Source organism: Capra hircus, chromosome 1 (genome assembly GCF_001704415.2).
Source record: "Capra hircus breed San Clemente chromosome 1, ASM170441v1, whole genome shotgun sequence".
NCBI classification, from domain to species: Eukaryota; Metazoa; Chordata; class Mammalia; order Artiodactyla; family Bovidae; genus Capra; species Capra hircus.
Window position 1 is genome coordinate 87032983 of NC_030808.1, and position 19699 is coordinate 87052681.

The following is a 19699-nucleotide window of genomic DNA, read 5'->3' on the forward strand; positions in this document are numbered from 1 at the left end:
ACCCTCCAATATCCTGGTCCCGTCTTTCCTGATAATATCAGGACTTCACGAATACCTGATAAAACTTCTCTCCACAGACAGAAACAGAAGCAGATAATTCCAAAGAGACTTCTCCATGAGGACTTTTGAGAGAGAACGCTCCAAGATCTTGGTATCAGAAAAGCACAATTTCTCCTGAAGGACTGCCTTATTGAACACAGGATCTCAAGCATCCCTCCTTCCTCTAAGGCCACAAGCAAGCTCCAAGTAAAGTCTCTGACCTCATGCTAATGAACATTAAGAGGACACAGAGTGTCTTTCAGCTGGATTATCTTACCTCCATTGTATTATCTCCCTTGCTTTTTTAAAATATCCTTACTCTTAAAATCTCTGAATGTTTCCCTCAATCATTTATTTTACCTTTATATACACTACATGTTAATAAACCCTTCTGGGGAATAGTGGGTGTGAGACAGACATGATTCAAAACGATCAGAGGACACTGGAAAGTTTCAGTTGCCAGTAACAAAACAGAAGAGGCAGGGGTTCACATGGTCTCTCGTGCTTACCGTTGCTCGCAGGGCCTGAATAGCCTGATTTCGATGGAATCCCATGGAGGTAATGATAGCTACAGTTTCTTCCGGAGGTTGGTTATCCAATCCAGTAGCACCAAAAACAGAGGCCCCAGCAGAAGCTGCTCCTCCATAACCAGGCATGGTCAGCGGTTCAGCAAAATCTGGAGAAAAGAATCACACTCAGGCCCTTTCCTTTTTCGGGTCTTGAAATAAACAACCCTTTAGAGCTAACAAGAAAAAATGCCTAAAGTTACAATAATCAAGAGAGTCTAAAACTGGCATAAGAACAAACATATAGATCAATAGCCTAATAGAACAGAATGCAGAGTTCAGATATAACCCTACGTATCAACGGTCAACTGATTTTCAACAAGGGTACTGAGACCATTCAGTGGGGAAAGGACAGTCTTTTCAACAAATGGTGCTGGGACAACTACCTATCCACATTCAAAAGAATAAATTTGGATCCCTACCTCACATCATATGCAAAAATTAACTCCAGATGGATCACTGGCCTAAATATAAAGCTAAAACTACAAAACTCTTAAAAGAAAGCATGTAAGAAAATCTTTGTGACCTTTGGGTTAGGCAATGGTTTTCTAGACACAACACCAAAAGCACAAAGTGACAAAAGAAAAAAAATAGACAAAAGGATACTATCAAGAAAGTGAAACGATAACCCATACAACAGAAGAACATATTTGTAAACCATATATCCCATAAGGTAACTGTATCCAGAGCTCTTCGAACTCAAAAATACAAAGACAACTAACCTCATTAAAAACAGACAAAGCATATGAATAGATATTTCTCCAAAGATAGGTAATTGGTCAATATGCATATGAAAAGGCATTCATCATTAGCCCTTAGGGAAATGCAAATCAAAACCACAATGAGATTTAACAAGGGTTGGTGAGGATGCAGGAAAACTGAAGCCCTCATACATTGCTAGTGGGGATGTTACACTGTCACTGTTAAAAAACAATTCAGTAGCTTCCAAGAGAGTTAAACATGGAGTTACTATATGACAGAGAAATTCCATTCACGAGAAATGAAAACATGTCCATATAAAAATTTGTACATGGGGACTTCCCTGATTGTCTGGTGGCTGAGAACCTGCCTGTCAATGCATAGGACACAGGTTCAACCTCTGGCAGGGGGTGATGCCACATGCTTCACAGCAACTAAGCCCTTGCACCACAGCTACTGAGCCCATCTGCTACACCTACTGAAGCTCCTGCACTTGAGCCTGCCTGCCACAATGAAGCCACAAAGAGATGCCACCGCAATGAGAAGCCCCCGCAATGAGAAGCCCGTGCACCACAATGAAGTGTAGCCCTCGCTCGCTGCAACTAGAGAAAGCCCACACACAGCAACAAAGACCCAGTGAAGCCAAAAAAAATAAATTTTAAAATATATTTCTAAAAAAACTTTGTACACAAAATGTGTATAGCGGCATTATTCATAATAACCAAAAAGTGGAAACCCAAATATCCATCAATCGATGAAAGGATAAATAAAACACAGTATGCCCATACAACAGACTATTATCAACCATAAAAAGAAATAAAGTACCAATACATGCCACAACATAAATGAACCTTGAGAGCATGATGCTAAGTGATAGAAACCAGAAACAAAAGATCTCACATTGCATGATTCCATTTATATGAAACATCCAGAACAGACAAATCCACAGAGCCAGAAAGAACGTTGACTAGTGATTGCCAGGGGCTGGGAAGAACAGGGAAAATGGAAAGCGACTTCTATTAGCTACAGAATTTCTTTTTGGATGGTTGCAAAACTCTGTGAATTTACTAAAAAGGCACTGTAATATACACTTTTTATCTGGGGAAATTCTTTTTCCTCTTTATTTTTTAAATTCTGAAAGATTGATAACACATTTATAGGAGACTTGGAAAACACAGAACAAAGTTACAGATAGTTCCACTATATATTACAATTATTATTTTTAAGTAGATAAATTAAGATTTTTAGTTGGAGTTTCAATATCAAACTCAAAAATTAATAGAATGAATAGACAGAAAAGTAGAAGGATATAGTAGACCTGAAAAGCACTATGAACCAATTCAACATAATTAAGATTTATACAAGTGAAATGTATACTTTAAACGAAGGAATTATATGGTAGGTGAATTATACCTTAATAAAGTAGGTAAAAGTTAATGCTACCTAAACAGCCCCTATTTCTTCAGGCACAATCTTTTAGCTCAAGTTCTCATCATTTCTTAGCTAGAAGTATATCGCACATCTTTCCAATTTTTTTTTTTTTTTTGCGACTGAATTATACATTTTAAAAGGGTGAATTCTCTCTCAACAAAGCTATTATTTAAAAGAGGAAAGCAAAGACTGTCACTTTGCTACACAGGCAAAATAGCCATCTTCTCCCATCCACTCCGTGCAGCAGATTATGAGCTGATAAATCATTTTCTGGGACACACCCTGAGGACACAGAAGGACCAAGGCTTAACATCACTGAGGGCCAATCATGTCAGACTCCAAAGCCAGCCCATCTTCTGACCACCTACCTGGCTCTTCCATGTGAACAACGATCCAGTTGAAGGCCACCTCGGCTCCCATATTTCCAGTAAAATACACAGCCTTCCGACACGCTTCTAGAGGGAAGCCCATCTCAGCCAGCTGCATCACCGAAGACTCATCAATATCTGATGCTACAGAGCACACAGGATAGTCTGGCGTAAAAAGTCAACCCTATTTCTTCTTGTCTTAGCTTCTCTTCACCCCTTATCCACATGCTACCCAAAGAAGGTGCTATTTTGTTTGTTTAGATGGTGGTTTAACTGTGTTTTGTTTCAAGCCATCCAAATATTAAGCTATTTTAGCTGAGTTTTTATCTTTGACCAAATAGGAACCATGGTAATTACCTGAACAATCCAAGCACTGAAAAACAACTCCCTAATTTCCTATGGGGAGATCTAGCGTATTCCCAGAACCATTTCAGTCTCTTACATCACTCTCAAGACCACTACAGCAGGCTCTCTTAGGACTGAAATTGGAAGAGAAAGCATTCTCTGCAGGCCAAAAAGCTTATCCCTTAAACCTCATAGAAAGTTATACCAGGTCTTTAGATATATCAGCAATCAAAGGATGCAATCAGTCTGAGACATGGAGAGCCAACATTCAGATAGAAGGAAAATTTTTTAACTGTATACACTTAAGATATTTAAAAGGATTGCTTTACAAACATAACTTTGGCTTAGATACAGATTTTCTTTTCTTTTCACAATAATACATAGATATGGGTAGAGAGGGCTTCCCTGGAGGCATAGACGGAAAAGAATCTGCCTGCGATGCAGGAGACCCGTGTTCGATCCCTGGGTAGGGAAGCTCCCCTGGAGAAGGAAATGGCAACCCGCTCCAGTATTCCGGCCTGGAAAATCCCATGGACAGAGGAGCCCGGCAGCCTCTAGTCCATGGGGTCGCAAGAGTCGGACACGACTTAGTGACTAAACCATGGGCAGAGAGGTGTGTGAACACACACCTATACATACACATGTCTATAGGTTTGTATGTATATTCATTCATACACATACATGTACATGGGTGTGTATGTATGTCCATGTGTGTGTACACACACCACCTACACGAGGCTCTCAAATTACACCAAAGGCTGAGAGGGAGCTGGAGCACAAAATATCCCCCTTTTGGTTTCCACGCCCTGAGGTCTATAATCTACTGAAAACTCTGCCAGAGGCAGCAAACAGTAGGAGAACTGAGGAACAGAAATATCTGTTCTACAAAAATTATACTGAAAATGTATTTACCAAAGTTCTATCTCACAATGAGGATACACGGGACATCCTATCAAGATAAAATTTTAAGAAAGCAATGATATAGGACAACAGTGATTCCTCAATTGTGTTCTAGAGAATCCTAGTGTTCTAAGAGAGATGAACCACAAAATTAACGAACCACAAAACAAAGGGCTCCCATGGTCAAATAAGTTTTTTAAACCTACATTCTCTGTTCTCCCTAGAAATTCACAGTGTGCATTAAGGGAGTGAAAATTCTAAAGTCCTGTAATAAAGACTCCTGCAGTAGGTTTGGATTGACATGTACATACTACACTATACACAATAGATAACCAACAAGGACCTACTGTATAGGAAAAGGAACTATACTCAATATTTAATAATAACCTAGAAAAATCTGAAAAAAATAGACATAGATATGTATAACTGAATCACTGTGTTATATACCTGAAACTAATATGACATTGTAAATCAGTGCTACTTCAAATAAATTTTTTAAAATATTTTAAAAGTTTAGTAATTAAAAAAGGATTCCTCTGGGCAGAAACTATGAAACTCTTTCAGAGAATACTTTTCAACACCTTGTGAAAGACTCTGTTCTCTAGAATGCAGTTAAGTAATGCAGCTTAATAAGTGTATGCATGCATGTAACAGTATATTAAATTGAAAATGTCTAATTCCATTTTGGGGAAAATAGAGTGAACCAGGCATAGGTAAAGAATAGCAGAAGGACAGATGCCAAATGTTAATACTGGTTATAGATGGGTGGTGAAACCAGAGATGACTCATCACTAATATGTAATTTCTACATATCTTTTCATTTATAGTAAGAATACAATCAAAGTCACTCCTTTTAAATGTCTGCTGACTGTGAGCTGAACTGCTGAAATTTGGATCCCTATCTCACATCATATGCAAAAATTAACTCCAGATGTATCACTGGCCTAAATGTAAAAGCTAAAACTACAAAACTCTTAAAAGAAAGCATATAAGAAAATCTTTGCAATTAACCCCAGATAATGTTGTTTTCTCCTGGTGAATACAGTAGGCTTAGATCAGGAGGAAAATGGAAAATGCTGACTGTGAGCTGAACTGCTCACAGTCAGACTCCTCTGATACAGTTCCAGCCACCCTCCACCTCCCCTGGAGCAAGATCCTGGAGACTGGCTCTCTGCAGGGTTGGGACAGCCAGCAAACTCCTCACACTCCAGACAAGGTCAAGTGACATGAAAGCATGCCTGACGCCTAGCTCTGGCTCTGGTCCTAGCTCTTAGGTCTCTGAACTTTCCTGGGTATCACTTTTATCCTCTGTATAAAGGTCACCTGCTCTGCCCATCTTACTGTGACAATCAAATAAGAAGCTGGACTTTGTATTATTATAATAGTACATTTATACGCACTTAAAAGAATTTATGGAGTCATAAACTCAACAATGACTCATGGTGACCATTCAAAAATACTGTTATCATTACAATCAGATTATTTGCAGAGGCAATGGTTTGCCCATGACCCTCGCTGCCCCTAACAGCCTCTTCAGCAACCAGCAAATCAAAATTGACCCAAGAAGGCAAGCATGGAGGTCTAAGTCACATGATCAATCACATAAAGTGTTTTTTGGCAAAGTAAAACACTTAAACTTCTAAATTAACAATAGTGTCTCTGGCAAGGCTTTATAGACAAAAAGATTCAGAGTATTTTGTGTTAACATACTCCTTCTTCCTCCTAATTAATATCTAAATATTGACTATAAAATAGTTTGCTTTTTTTCATGTTCTTTAGAAAATCAAAAGTATCAACTCACCCAGGATTGAGGAACTAAATGACTACAAAATTAACAAACAATCCGATGACACTGACACCCTTAGGAGTATTAATTAATACTACCATTTCCTGTCACCCGTGTATCTTCATTATGTGCCCTGAAGAAGTGGACAAAGTGACAGGTCACTGTACTATCACTGCAGCAAGAGACCTACTCATATGGCCAGGGAAGGAAGAAATGGCATCAGTATCCCCCATTCACATATGAGGAAACTGACGCTCAGAGATGTTAATGATTCTAGGTCACACAGCCACAAATGGCAAAGCCAAGATTCTGACTCAGGGCTGGCTGGCTCTCACACTGAAGTTCTCTCTCCTGAAACACAGGACCATCTATTCACCACACTACTGGTTTAGATTTGCTGTGACCTCAACTTGCAGACCAAGATTTATTCCCACCCAGGAAAAGCTGCACACACACATGTATAGAACAACGCCCTTTACTGAACCCCCACAGCTAAATGCGTTAGACCAGTAACAATGGTAGGACACTGAGAAAAAACATAAAAGATACATACGGTCTATCAGTTGGGTCATCAGGCGATCTGGAAATCAAAGGAGAGGGCAGGAAGTGAGACCCAACCATGGCAAAGAGTTCTAGAGAAAGAAAAAGAGTTAACCCAGAGCACTCCCTCACCCCCACCCATTAAGACCCCACACTGTTGTCAGCTCCCTGGTCCTCCATGCAGACCAGCCAACCCGACATAAAGTCATTCCAGCAAGGAGGGAGAATACTCAGTTTCAGGCATTTAGAGCAGATAAAACATGATGCTCTGCTGATCATCTTAAGGAACTAAATAATTTCCTTCCCTGTACTTCTAAGAACTCCATTTAATTACAATCCAAGAACTCTGTTATAAACGTCAGAAAAAGCAGGAGCAATGCTAATAAACCATCTTGCAGTTCTCGGACACTCTGAGGACTGATGTTTTTAGAATTCCTTTAACGAACCACCTATACCACACAGCCTGGACCATCCCACCTACAGACCCCTTCCCTGCTCTCCACCCTCTGCAATTTAGCATTGGACTCAGCGTTAGAGAATAATGTAACACAGGTGCCAATCTTGACTCCTCTCTTGCTCCTCCCGGATTCAGTTTATACCCCAACAGGGTCACCGATAATGGTCACTGCTCAGCCGACAGCCATCCTGTGGGGCAGGCGCCCTAAGCACTCTGGCACTATTAGCTAATGTACCTAATTAACTCATTAGGAAGGCGAACAGCAAACACATGGGCTAACAAAGCCAGAATGAATGTGATTTCACCAGAATAACTGAACTAATAATGAAGCCAAGATCTCTCCATGCTGTTCTTGGACTCACAAAGGCAATGATTTTTCACACGTACTTTTCTCTTAAAAAGTATTCTTCACAAGGACCACTTTAAGGTTCACAGAGAGTAAGAGAAGCTCAAACTGTTCTCTTGCTATGAGGCAGTAATGAAGCTGGAGAGGTGAGACGTGGGCAAGATTTTTAAAACCAACACACACTGTTCAATTTCCCTTTCTGGTTCTCCAAAGATATTCCAAGAAGGACACAGCTCCCCTAGACTAAGAGCCCACTGAAAACACACTCCTCTTCCCCATAGGCTTATCAGAGGACGGGAGGAGGGAGGCAAAGGCAGAGGCAAGGTAAGCCAAAAACTTCCTGGAGACCTGCTGCCCTCTGCTGCTTGTGATTTCCATGGACACATTTGGTTCATTTATGTTGGGGCTGTGCCTCTTCCTGTGACTATTAATATTTTAAGCTCAAGGTTTACAGCCAGGCTTCAATTCTGTATGTCTATGGTGGGTTACAATACAGGAAAGCACCACGGGACAACATAGTGAGGGAGGAAAAGGGACTATTCCAGCCGAGGAGCGGGAAGGCTTTGAGATGGTCCTCCTGGCAGAAGACGGTACCTTTAGAGTCATCAGGAATCACTATGGGGGGGCTGATGTCTGGAAGTTCCTCCTCTCCTGGCTGCAACCCCCTGGCTCGGAGATGGTTGATATCAAGTAGGTCTGGCATATCAATAGAAACATCTGCAAAATGAGAGAGATTATACTCACTGGACTCTCCGAATAACCATAAGCACCTCCTCAATCTAGCACCACTAACTAGGTACACGTGTCTAGGCAGAGCCAAGGGATGTGTTATAGTTCCTGGGAGTAAGTCACAGGACCAGAAAACTGACTAAGACTGATTAGAGTTTAATGTAGAACCGGGGTAAACACAGATGCAGGATTTCATACTGAACAACAAGAAATGAGGGAAGCCAGAGGTCGAAAACTGGGAGCCCATACAACATCTGTAGACACTTTCTGTTGGCTGTTTTTAAAATGTCGGCAACACATTCCAATTTTTAAATCAGAAATTTCAATTCAAAACTCCAGACTTCCAACTCATTTTGAAAACAAAACAAAACAAAACAAAAAGCTATAGCAGAGTCTCATGTGACAACAACTGCCTGGGGCTGATTCTCAGCTTTCACTCCAAGGTAATATGCCCTCCGTGTCTGTCTGCCACAGACCTCACCACTCCCTCCTGCCCCCATGATCCTGAGCATCACATGTGCACTATTCTGATTCTTATGATAGGGAAATGTTTTCCTAATCCGTGTCTCCATCCAAAATGGGAATACTAAAGAAAGGATAAGACAGCTATAGCTATGTGTTTCTTACACCCAGCCTACTTCCGTCATTTACATTATCACTCTGTCCTCATTAGGCATTTGAGTTTGCAACCCACAGTTTATGCCTTTTCTCTGATCACCATGGGTACTGTGATTATTCTACCGAAGGTAATAAAAACTGAAGCTTTAAAGAAATTAATTGAACTTCAAGTGTATTCATCTTGAGGCATACTTTTTTTTAACTTCTCAGCTCAGTTGTCATTATGTTGACTTATTCAAATACAAAATATATGTATGAGTCTAACAGCCTGTTGCAAATTTGTACTGCACACAGTCAGATACGGTAATAATGGAGGATTCAAATGTTGGTGCAGGATATGTGTCTTGGGCTAGCAAACAGAATCTGAAAACACCATCCCCAAAACCAGCTACAATGTTAGGTGTGTAAGCCCTACTTTAAAACAACCACCCAAAGAAAAGGCTTAGTTTAAAAAAAAAAAATTTAATCTCAGCAAACAGCAAAATCAAACACAATGTCTGACCAACGAAATCAAAACAACTGCTCCTCAACAGAAATTTTCAGGTTCATTAAAGAAAGCTTTGAGGCTGCTTTAAATTCAGCAAGACTATGAAATCTGATCTGAATTTGGCATCCTTTACCAAAATTCCAAGGACAAAGAAAATAAAACTGTTTCCAAAGCAGTTCAAAGCCTTTCGAAGAAGTCAGTTTTCTCTCTGGGATGCATATTGGGTCCAAGGAGGAAAGGCTGAGTGATGAGTAACCTGCCCTTGGCCCTCCTCCCTGCCCACAAAATTATTCCACCAGGAAAAGAGGAATGAGCTACAGGCTCACGGGCTGCATAATGCCATGTGGAGATCAGTGCTATGCTAACTGCTAGTGCCAGAGGTTTCTGGGAAATCACTCCTGCAGATTTTACATTCTTTTTACTTATCCCCTTCAGATGAGCAGATGAGTTCTTAATTAACCAACCTAGGACTGACTTGTTTTTTAAGTGCTCAAAAACATAGACACTAAAAGACTGGCAAGCAGTCTGAGATCCTTGCTTGAGAAATCAGAGGTTAAAACTGTATGGACTTCCACAGCCCTGAGCACAGCCTAGGAACACATTCATATCTGATTGAGATGGTAGAGAAAATGTTCTTACTCATTGTCTGGAAAGATAACCTCTAACAGTGGTCAAGGGCCTTTAAGATTAGAAAGAAGCCCAATTCGGCCACATCCCTTTTTCTTTTTAATACAACTGACTGTACTTATGTTATTATTAATAAAGTTCATATGATTTAAACAAATGTCATTAGCCATACCCGCCTGCTTTAGAGGTCGAGGAGAGATGCTAAAGAGAGTATTGATACATCTTCAGTTACTAGCACCTCCAAGCATGACTTTTGGACCAGTAGCACTAGCAGCGTCAGCATCACCTGGGCACATGTTAGAATATAGAGCCCTGGCCCCATCCCAGACCTGCTGAATCAGCACCTACATTTTACCAAGATCACGTTCCAGTTTGGGAGGCATGATTTGAAATTTTGAGGCTCCTGTTTTCACTCTTAGATTCTGGCCATTTTAGAACCCATTATTAGAGAGGTGGGCAAGCAAGCGGCAATTTGTGTTTATTTATTTTTTTTTACTACCACCAGTGTTTATCATATCTTTCAAAAGAGAAAGGTGGGAATCATGGAAAAAGAATGAAATGAGACCGTTTCTGGCAGCCAACCGCATGGGCTCTTTCACATGCCATGTTTTTTAAATAGCTAATTTAATGTTTTAAGCAAAAGCATGCAAAAGATACCTACCAAATTTTTTGGGAACCCAGTCAAGACCAAAAGTGAACTTCTTTATCTGCACTACCAAGTATTCAGGGAATGAGGCAAAGCGAGATGTTCTGGGAAACACAAGGGGATTAGATCAATGAAACAGGCAATAAGAATTATGGATACAGTTCATGAAGCATCATAAGCTGTGTCTGAGGCACACCCAGCAGTCCCAGGGCCTGCAGTGAAGAGGAGGGACACACACACACAGGAGTGGACACACACACACAGGAGTGGACACACACACACACCACCTCACCACTCATTCTGGCCTTTCCACGAGAGGACAATGTTTAACATAGGACAAGGCTGTCCCCAAGGATGATTTTGGACACCCTGAAAAATTACTGCTTTTACTTTGCTGTGGCATTCTGTATTTCTGAAAAGTGGTTTTCAACCATAAACGTTTGTGTTTTCCTAAAACCCTTGGCAGTGTCACACATATCTGCAGATGCATGAGGGCACCTTGCAGTGTGTTTGTATATGAAGTTTGAAAAAGCTCCCTGAGCAGTCCTGACACACCCCCAATCTGCTCTGACCACAAGTCGCTATCTTGTAGCACAGAGTTGGCATCAGAAGGTTATATCGGAACTTTGGTTGAGGCTGACTACTGGAAATGCCAGGGCCTCATTAAAATACTACCGCACCTAAAATCTATGGCCACATGGATCCTAAAAAGGGGGTGTGGGTGGGTGGGTGGGGGTGTGTGTGTACTATGAGGTATCTAAAATATCTAAATCTGGGCCTTCAATTTTTAAAATTAATATATATGGTTAATGTCTTGAGTTTCCTTTCAAACTTTCATGAATGCTGAATTGTCTGGACTTGCCTTTGATGATTTTATGCACCAACTATTCAACTAATACATCAAATACATGCCCCGGTTTCAACTCATTCTCTCCACATTTATTATCTTGTTTATAAAAACCATTTCTACTCAAGTGTCAATCTGAGTACAGTAAGGTATATAGAAAAAACCTAGATTTAAACAGATACGATAGGTACCTTTCAAAATAAAAGGTTCTAGGACGTTTCCTACAAACTCCACTTTCAAATCTATGTGGAATGTATCTTCCTAGAACTCAGAAATCCAATACAAATGCTCTGCTGCCCCCTAGTGTAGAAGAAAAGCCACAGTGCAGGGGCAGAGAATTGTCCAAAAAGTGTCAGAAGACTTGGATGGTACTTAACTCACTCAAAATCTAACCCTCCTTGAGGCTTCACATTTACAAAATGGGGTTATTAGTAATATCTGCCTGCCAGGGCTGTGCGATGGTCATGCAGTGTCATGAAACCACCTGGCACACTAGAATGTGCCGTGTACAGCCAAGGTATTAGCATGATCCTGTCATGCAAGAGCTAGAATCACAGGACCAAGGACACTGAGCTGGCTTGTCACCGACCTGTATTTTGCCCCAAGTAGGTCACTTAACCACTCTGGATCTCAAATTCCCCATCACAAGGAAGGTAGCAGGGTACAGGCAATGAGGGAGTTTCTCAAAAAACAAGAGCTTAACTATCCTAAGGAGCTGATCTATTAGCCTAGCTCACTCTCCAGAAATTATATATTGTCTCTAATTAGGTTTTCCTATCTTCTGAGAAGCAGTATTTATATCATTCTTAAATACAGCCAAGTCCTCAATTTCACCAAAAACCAAGAAACGCCATCTGATATTTTCAACGACTATAAAACTGTCACCTCTCGGACCCCTTCCTCTAACCACAAAAATTTAAAATCTGGAAAATACATAACAATGAAATCAACCAAAAGTCATCAGTGATTTCTAGACTGTGGTTCAGAATCCCAGAGATTCCTAAAGTTGCTCTGTGATCAGTATCTGAGTGAGGAATCAGCTGGTAATATACCATGGAGTGGGAGGCAGTAGAGGGAACTCAAGGCTGATAATTTAACACATCACTTTGTTGGGGGTAGCTACCAACCTGAGAGTACCAGAAAGCAGGTTAGATGATGCCCACACTGTATTTTTCCTGTTGGTTAAACATTCCTTATTAACTTCTATATATAGGGTCTCAACTTGAATCACACATCAGTAACTGCTTAATACAAATGTGTTCAAGTCAACCTCAAAACTAACACTTGGCATTCATTAATTGCAGGTTTGGGACAGCAAGTTTGTTGTTAAATCTGGTAAGGTTATAAATTATGCACCCGTTACTCTTCTATTCCTAAAATTAATTCCTGGAATTAAATTTTTTCTTGAAAAGTTATATACTTAATAAAGCCCACTGAAATATAAATTATTCAAAAAGGTCTAGATAGACACTGAATAAATTCGCCTCAAAGAACTGTTACAGGAACTGAGTTAGGACTAAAGAGCTTAGAACAGTGACTGACAACAGTACGGCATTACCTATCAACAACTCATTACCTTATTTAATACGCATCGATTGTTCACTGGTTACAAATTCAGGCAAAAACATTATCAAAACCTTATTAAGAAAAATATATTAATATATAAACTGTCTGTCTCTGTGAATTTATTAACACTATTGAAAACCTGGTGACTAAAAAAATTCTATCATTTCCATTAAGTACATTGAAAACATAATCAACCACATAGTTAACCAAATCGTAATTAAAAACATAATTAATCAACACAAACTGTATAATCCAAGGCAAAAAAAGATAAAAGTAATGTAATAACAATTACAGTGTATATTTACTCCACCAGGCACTATGCAAAGCATTTTATGCTTGATCCTCACCTCAACCCTATAAAGTTCTATTATTATCCCCAGTTTACATATAAGGAAACTGAAGTTTATGGAAGTGAGGTCACTCGGCCAAGGTCACATACCAGTAAGTTCTACGCTGAGGATTCAAACGCTGCCAGTCCACCTAAAGCCCATGCTCTGAGCCCCATACCATCCCTTTCTGTTCATTAATGATAAAGGTTAAAACGAAATCTGTCCCTATCAACCTTTATTCTGTGAGCTCCTTGAAGGGAGGGACTCCATCTCATTCAGTTCATTGCCCAAGAGACACTAGGTGAGCAATAATATTTGCTGGGTGAATAAAATTTCCAAACACATATTCTTCCCAGTCACTGTCTGTTCGGGACCAAAAAGGGAAGGATCTTTATGTCTGGTCCATACTGACCCAAGATCTACCAAGAGGACATCTTTTGTCTCTTCCTGGCCTTTTGGGCTCTGGGTCTAACACAAGAAAAATTCAAGGCCCCAAAGTAACATAATAAAGAGATCATGTCTATATTGCTGGAAATAACAAAAAGAAAACAGATATCTTAGGAATTCACTGAACTAGTTCCCCCAAAACTATTTGAAACAAAAGGTATAATAAAGAATAAACAACACTATAAGGATTATAAAGATACAAGCATAAGCAAGCAGGAAAGGAATATGGGGCAGTATACAACACAGGATTAAGAGTTTAAACTTCAAATTAATGACTTCCAAGTCTGTCACTTAGTGGCCATTATTAATATTTCCTTTACTTCCTCATCTGTAAAATGGGGAGACTAAAGTGCCTATGTCACAGCAGTACTAGGGTGATGAAGCAATATTTAATGGGATGCATTTAGCATGTAACACGGAATAATATTGACAAATGTGCCATAACGGTAGTTGCTTTATCACCCTAGAACACTGCTTTTTCCCTTCCCACAAGACCAGTTTTCAATTACCAACAATTGTGATACATCCAGTAATAACTTTCTTTCATATGCATTAAACCAAAAGATGTATGTAAACATACATACACACACGTGCATGTAAAAGAGAAAAAGAAGAAACCCGTTCAATGGCTACTGTTCAGGATTAGAGAAGGTAGAAACCCCTCTGCCTCCAACTAAATATTCGGTGGGTCAGCAACCATCATTCCTCCACTCAGATGTAAGAAGGAACTGGTTGCTGACCTTGCCCCAGGTTAGAGCTCAAGTTGGGAAGTGAACACAGGAGAAGAATCCAGATCTCCTGACCACCAGCCCAAGGGTAACGGATTGTCTCTGTAGAAGGCTAACGCTTCCCAGCTCCACTTCAAAGATGCCCCTTTTCCTACTGATGAGAAGATGCCTTCCCCACAGGCCTACAGAGTCGGCCACACCCTGCACTTGAAAGACTCTGAAGAGCAGAGAAGGGGGACCAGGCAGGCCAGCCAGTGAAGACCTTCCTGCAACTCACACCTGATGCTGGGGACTTTCTAGGCCGCGAGGCTTCTGATCACTTCCACCTCCCATACAGAGTCAGAATTAAAGTGCAAAGAGAAAAGGATAAATGTTTGTGGAACCTTCAGCCTACTGTCAATAAGAAAGAAAAAAAAAAGTTTAAAAAAGTCACACAGTACATCTTAAACTCACAAAATGTTATGTGAATTATACTTCAATAAAGTTGAGAGGAAAAAACTGCTTTCACCACTAATAAAACGTGTAGCTTTCTAACTGCTCAAAGATGTGCCCAAGTTGTAATGAAGTGAATCACGAACATTTAACATGCCAGCTCACCAACTCTCATCTGCATGGCCATACACACACATGCACACACATACATACACATACACACTCCCCAAAACTGAGCAATCCTTGGACGAAAACTTACTCCACAATGGATAACTGATAACTGAGCTATTATAAATCTCCTCTGGATATGAAGAAACTTTTTAAAAGAAATTATTGTTAAGAAAATGTGGCTTTTTCTTTAAAGCTTTTGAAACATTCTTTTTGTTTTCCCATTCTTAACACATGAAGTCAATCATCTGAAACAGAGGAATCCTGAGGGATGACGGTCACAGAGAATAAGATTCAGGTTTGACTGCTACTTGTAGTTGTGATTAAAAAAAAAAAAACAGCCAGCAGTAGCTCATCCATCCTTCCCTGCCTTTCATGTCACCTAGAGCTCAGGCTGAGCCCAGAAAAAAAAGTCTGAAGACTATCTGAAAGTAATGAGTTCCAGAGACTTTTAGACCTCCCCTCTTTTTCTGCCATTGTGAGTTCTCTTTCTCCAGCTGCATGAAGTACACAGGCAAGGACTTGACTGTATAAAATCAACTAAGGTGTCAAGTGGAGGAAAAAAAAAAAAAAAAAGTATGGCCCTGACAAGAAGGATCACAATATAGAAATAGAACATCTCCTGACCATGTCTGAGCAGCTCATTGGAACAAAGCCCAGGAGCCCTGAGGTCCCCTTTGAGATGCCCTGAGACCCCTAGTCTCCAGGCAGGAACAGAGTCACCAAGTTCTAAGTCAAATCTTTAACTGTGGAATCAGAATCTATCACAGTGGAGTTTAAATACTGAAGACTGTCATAAGTAGTTTCTGAATTTCTTCATTAATATCATCTTGCCATGTGGCACAAGAGTTCTTGGCTATACCTGCTCAGTAAAAAAGAGAAAAGAAAAGAAAAAAAGGCATTCTCTCCCTTACACATGATACAGATTACAACAAGCCTGTCTCACTGGATAGGCTTCATACAAGCAAGGTCTATGACAACTAGGGTTGTCTAAATCATAATCCCATCTGGCCACACATGGGCAAGCATGCACAGACCTGTAGAGTAGCACCCCTCGCCCTCCCCTACTGGCCCCCACCTCTCAAGGCCCCCTTCTCATCCTACTGCCACCACACAAGCACACACACATACACACTTACTTCACACCCGCAGACTTTGCTTGCAGGGCGCTGCTCCAGAAATCATCAACATTTTCTGGTTCAGAAAAGGCCTGCAGGCAGGCACTGAATGGTATCTTGGCACGAACCAACTCAGGAAGGGGTCTTCTGTTTGATTCTGCTTCCCTTCTTGTTAGTTCATAGGCAATCAGTTCATCTGCGTAGAAGAGCAAACAAATGAATCTGCAGTCATTTATTTTCTTGAAAGCAAAGAGCCCCTTGAACAATGAACAGCCTTCCCTGAAGGCTTCTGGGCTGGGGGTAGGACTGCTTACTTGCTGCCCTCCACAGAGCCAGAGGAGCCTGCTGAAAGTGTGTTTAGAGTGGCAATGCCAGGCTGCATCAAGCCATTCATTTTTTGCCTGTTCCTCTTTGAGGCTGACAGGAGGGAATTGTGAATTACAGTCCAGGTGAGAGGTTCAGACTACACATGTGCTATAAGCGATGCACGAACCTGGGCTTTCATTTATCCAGAGGTCAAGACTGGTTTGACCCCAAACCACCCTCTAATCACAAAGTCTCCACACCAGAGAATTTCACGCTGAGAGAAATCCGAGGGCTCACCTCTTCCTGGCCCTTGACCATGATGAGAGGTCATGGAGAGTGCAGGCCAAGGAGCAGGATGAACTATAAGGAACACAATTACCCAAGGCACCAGACCTGCAATCCTACCCAGCACCGCCAAGAAAACTTCATGCGGGGTTACCTGACACTGCAGAAAGCAGAGCAGCCAACCCAGAAGGCTTTCTACACTATCCCTGCTCAAATGACTGAACACCCAGGGGAAAAAAAGTGAGTACACTGTGAGCTTCCCAAGAGTCAGCAGATCTACTCTTGGAAACCACCAAGAGTTTTGTAAGTCAAAATTCTATACATTTCAAATGGACCTTTCCAGGAACTCCTTCTGTGATACAAAAAACCACTTCTGATTTATCAGTTTTTATATACCACTGATGTATCTTTGTGTTTTCTTAAACACATCTGGATATGCTCTTACAGTTCATTCCCCAGCCCACCAGCGGTTTAGGATGGACTTCTGTCTAGGATGCTAGCATTACATGTTTCCAGCTATCAATTTCCTGACACTAAGTTACAAATCTTTCTGAACAACAACGACAACAACAAAAAAAAAAACATAGCTACCTACCACTTATAAATTATAAACAGTGAGTTTAGAGAGGATCACAGAACTGAGTAGAATATGTTAGCCAGCATCCACCAAGGTAGTCAAGAGAAAGCAATTAGGCCTTATGCTAAAAAGGAACCAAACCACAGATCCCCACCCCATTTCTACTTTGTGTAATGAATAAGAATTTAAAAACTAGCCAAAAGCTGCAAAAGTTTAGAGAAAATGGAAATTGTTTCATCTTAAAATCATTTTCCAATTAACACAATAAAGTGACTACCCACCACCCCTGCAAAAAGAGAATAAAAAAGCCGCCCAAGGTGTTCGAACTTTACAAAAATGACCAGTTCACAGGAGATAAGCAATTAAGCAGATATTTCTCCTTTTTCTGCTTCTAAGATGTTAGTTCTAAGAAATATCATTCATCTATTCTGTCTGAAAAGAAGCAGATCAGACTTACTGAAGGAAATTTCCCCTGAGCATCACCCCCTCCACCTGGGTATCTGCCTTCTTCCTGCTTCCAATGTCCAGAGACCTTTCTAAGGGGTGCCTGACAAAGGGCCCAGCCATACTTTATCACCCACAACAGGCACCTTGCTCAGATGCCAAAGATGGATTCTTTTTAAGAGACCTCTGCCTGAATGGCTCACATCAAAAAATGTAGTTCTGACCACTTCCCTCAGACTTTACAGCACAACTTGTAAGTGATAATGTTAAATTACAAATAATTTCCTCCAAATTAAACTGACTCTAAACCAACCTGTTGTTGAAACTTATAGGCACTGAAGTAGGTTTCCTCTATAACCGGCTCCATGAAAATCTCAGAGAAAGCCACATGGGGGCTGAGGAGTAGATGAGAAGAGACAGGCAGAGCAGACACCTTCCAGGTCTACTCCAGACACAGCTCTGCAGTAACTAAACCGCACTGTCTCCCACTCGAGGGTCTTCACGTGTGAAGAAGCGCTCTGCTCACTTCCCACTTTGGAACACTACCTTTGTTGGTTGCTGCTTCCATGGCCACAGGTAATTGCATCAGGTAGTCCACCCTCTCTGTGTAGCGGACTTTTCGGGTCTGACAGCACTGAATCCGCTCTTCCACCAAAAACCGAAAAACATCACTTGGGTTTTCCGAGCCAATGCGGTTCCTCTGAAAATGAGATTACATCAAGTCAGTAAATTTATATTACTTTCTTGGGACACACATGCTATGTCGTTTTAGTAATGTCCGACTCTTTGTGACCCCATGGACTGTAGTCCGCCAGGCTCCTCTGTCCATGGGATTTCCCAGGCAAGAATAATGGAGTGGGTTGCCATTTCCTTCTCCAGGGGATCTTTCTGACCCAGGGATCGAATCTGGGTCTCCTGCATTGTAGGCAGATTTGTATAAAAATTAGCACAGAATCAAATATTAATCTGGTAAAAAGATCTGATGTTACTAAACATTCCCTCTGGGCATACCAGTTCAGAGTACTTTAAAGCAAAAGACTGGTAGTTACCTAAAGTCCAAAACTGGGAGACTGGTTAAATAAATTATAGTTCATCATGTAAATAAATAGTATGTAGCCATCAAAAGTCATGGCAGAGGGTGTGAGCTAGACAGAATTAGAAGAAAGGAGATATGAAAGGCCAAGTAAAGAGAAAGGAGGGGAAAAAAAATCAGGGGCTGCACCAGAAAAATTAAGCCAAGTATAGTTAGGTTGTTTGAGATGGACATGTACACACTGCTATACTTAAAATGGGTAATAACCAACAAGGACCTATTATAAAGCACATGGAACTCTTCTCAATGTTATGTAGTAGACAGGAGAGGAGAGGACTTTGGGGAGAATGGATACATATATATGGATGGCTGAGTCCCTTTGTTGTTTACCTGAAACTATCACAACACTGTTAACTGGCTATACCTCAATATAAAATAAAAAGCTTAAAAATAATTAAAAAGTAAATTTTAAAAAATTTAAAGTTTTTTAATTTAAACAAATTTTTATTTTAAAAATATTTTTTAAAATTTGTTTAAATTAAAAAATTAAGCCATGTATGATACGATTCTATAAATGTACTCATGTAAATTATACACAAATAAAAAAGAAAGTAGGCTATATTTGAGTATATAATGGCATGGCAAAATGTTCACAACAGGTTAAGTGGAAAACACTGCTCACAAACCAGCAAGCAGAGAATGAACGCTGGGGTGGAGGTAGGGAGTCAGACACCAGAATGTTAGCACTGCTTGTACCGGGGAGCAGGCAGTATGGGGGGTTTTGATTTTTTCTTCTGCGCCTCTATTTCCACAAAGAACACATTAGTCATCAGGG

The 19699-nt window shown here is 40.5% G+C and overlaps 1 protein-coding gene across 1 annotated transcript in view; it reads right to left on the bottom strand.

Moving 5' to 3' along the window:
• Window positions 1–19699, bottom strand: part of USP13 (ubiquitin specific peptidase 13 (isopeptidase T-3)) — a 135517-nt gene that overhangs the window by 29636 nt on the left and 86182 nt on the right. Inside the window, exons 12-18 of the mRNA XM_018047535.1 lie at window positions 18378–18531; window positions 16241–16415; window positions 10600–10688; window positions 8072–8194; window positions 6688–6714; window positions 3104–3247; window positions 549–715 (exon numbers count right to left, since the gene is read on the bottom strand). Of these exons, the coding sequence (XP_017903024.1) occupies window positions 549–715; window positions 3104–3247; window positions 6688–6714; window positions 8072–8194; window positions 10600–10688; window positions 16241–16415; window positions 18378–18531 (879 nt within the window). The remainder of the gene's footprint in view (window positions 1–548; window positions 716–3103; window positions 3248–6687; window positions 6715–8071; window positions 8195–10599; window positions 10689–16240; window positions 16416–18377; window positions 18532–19699) is intronic.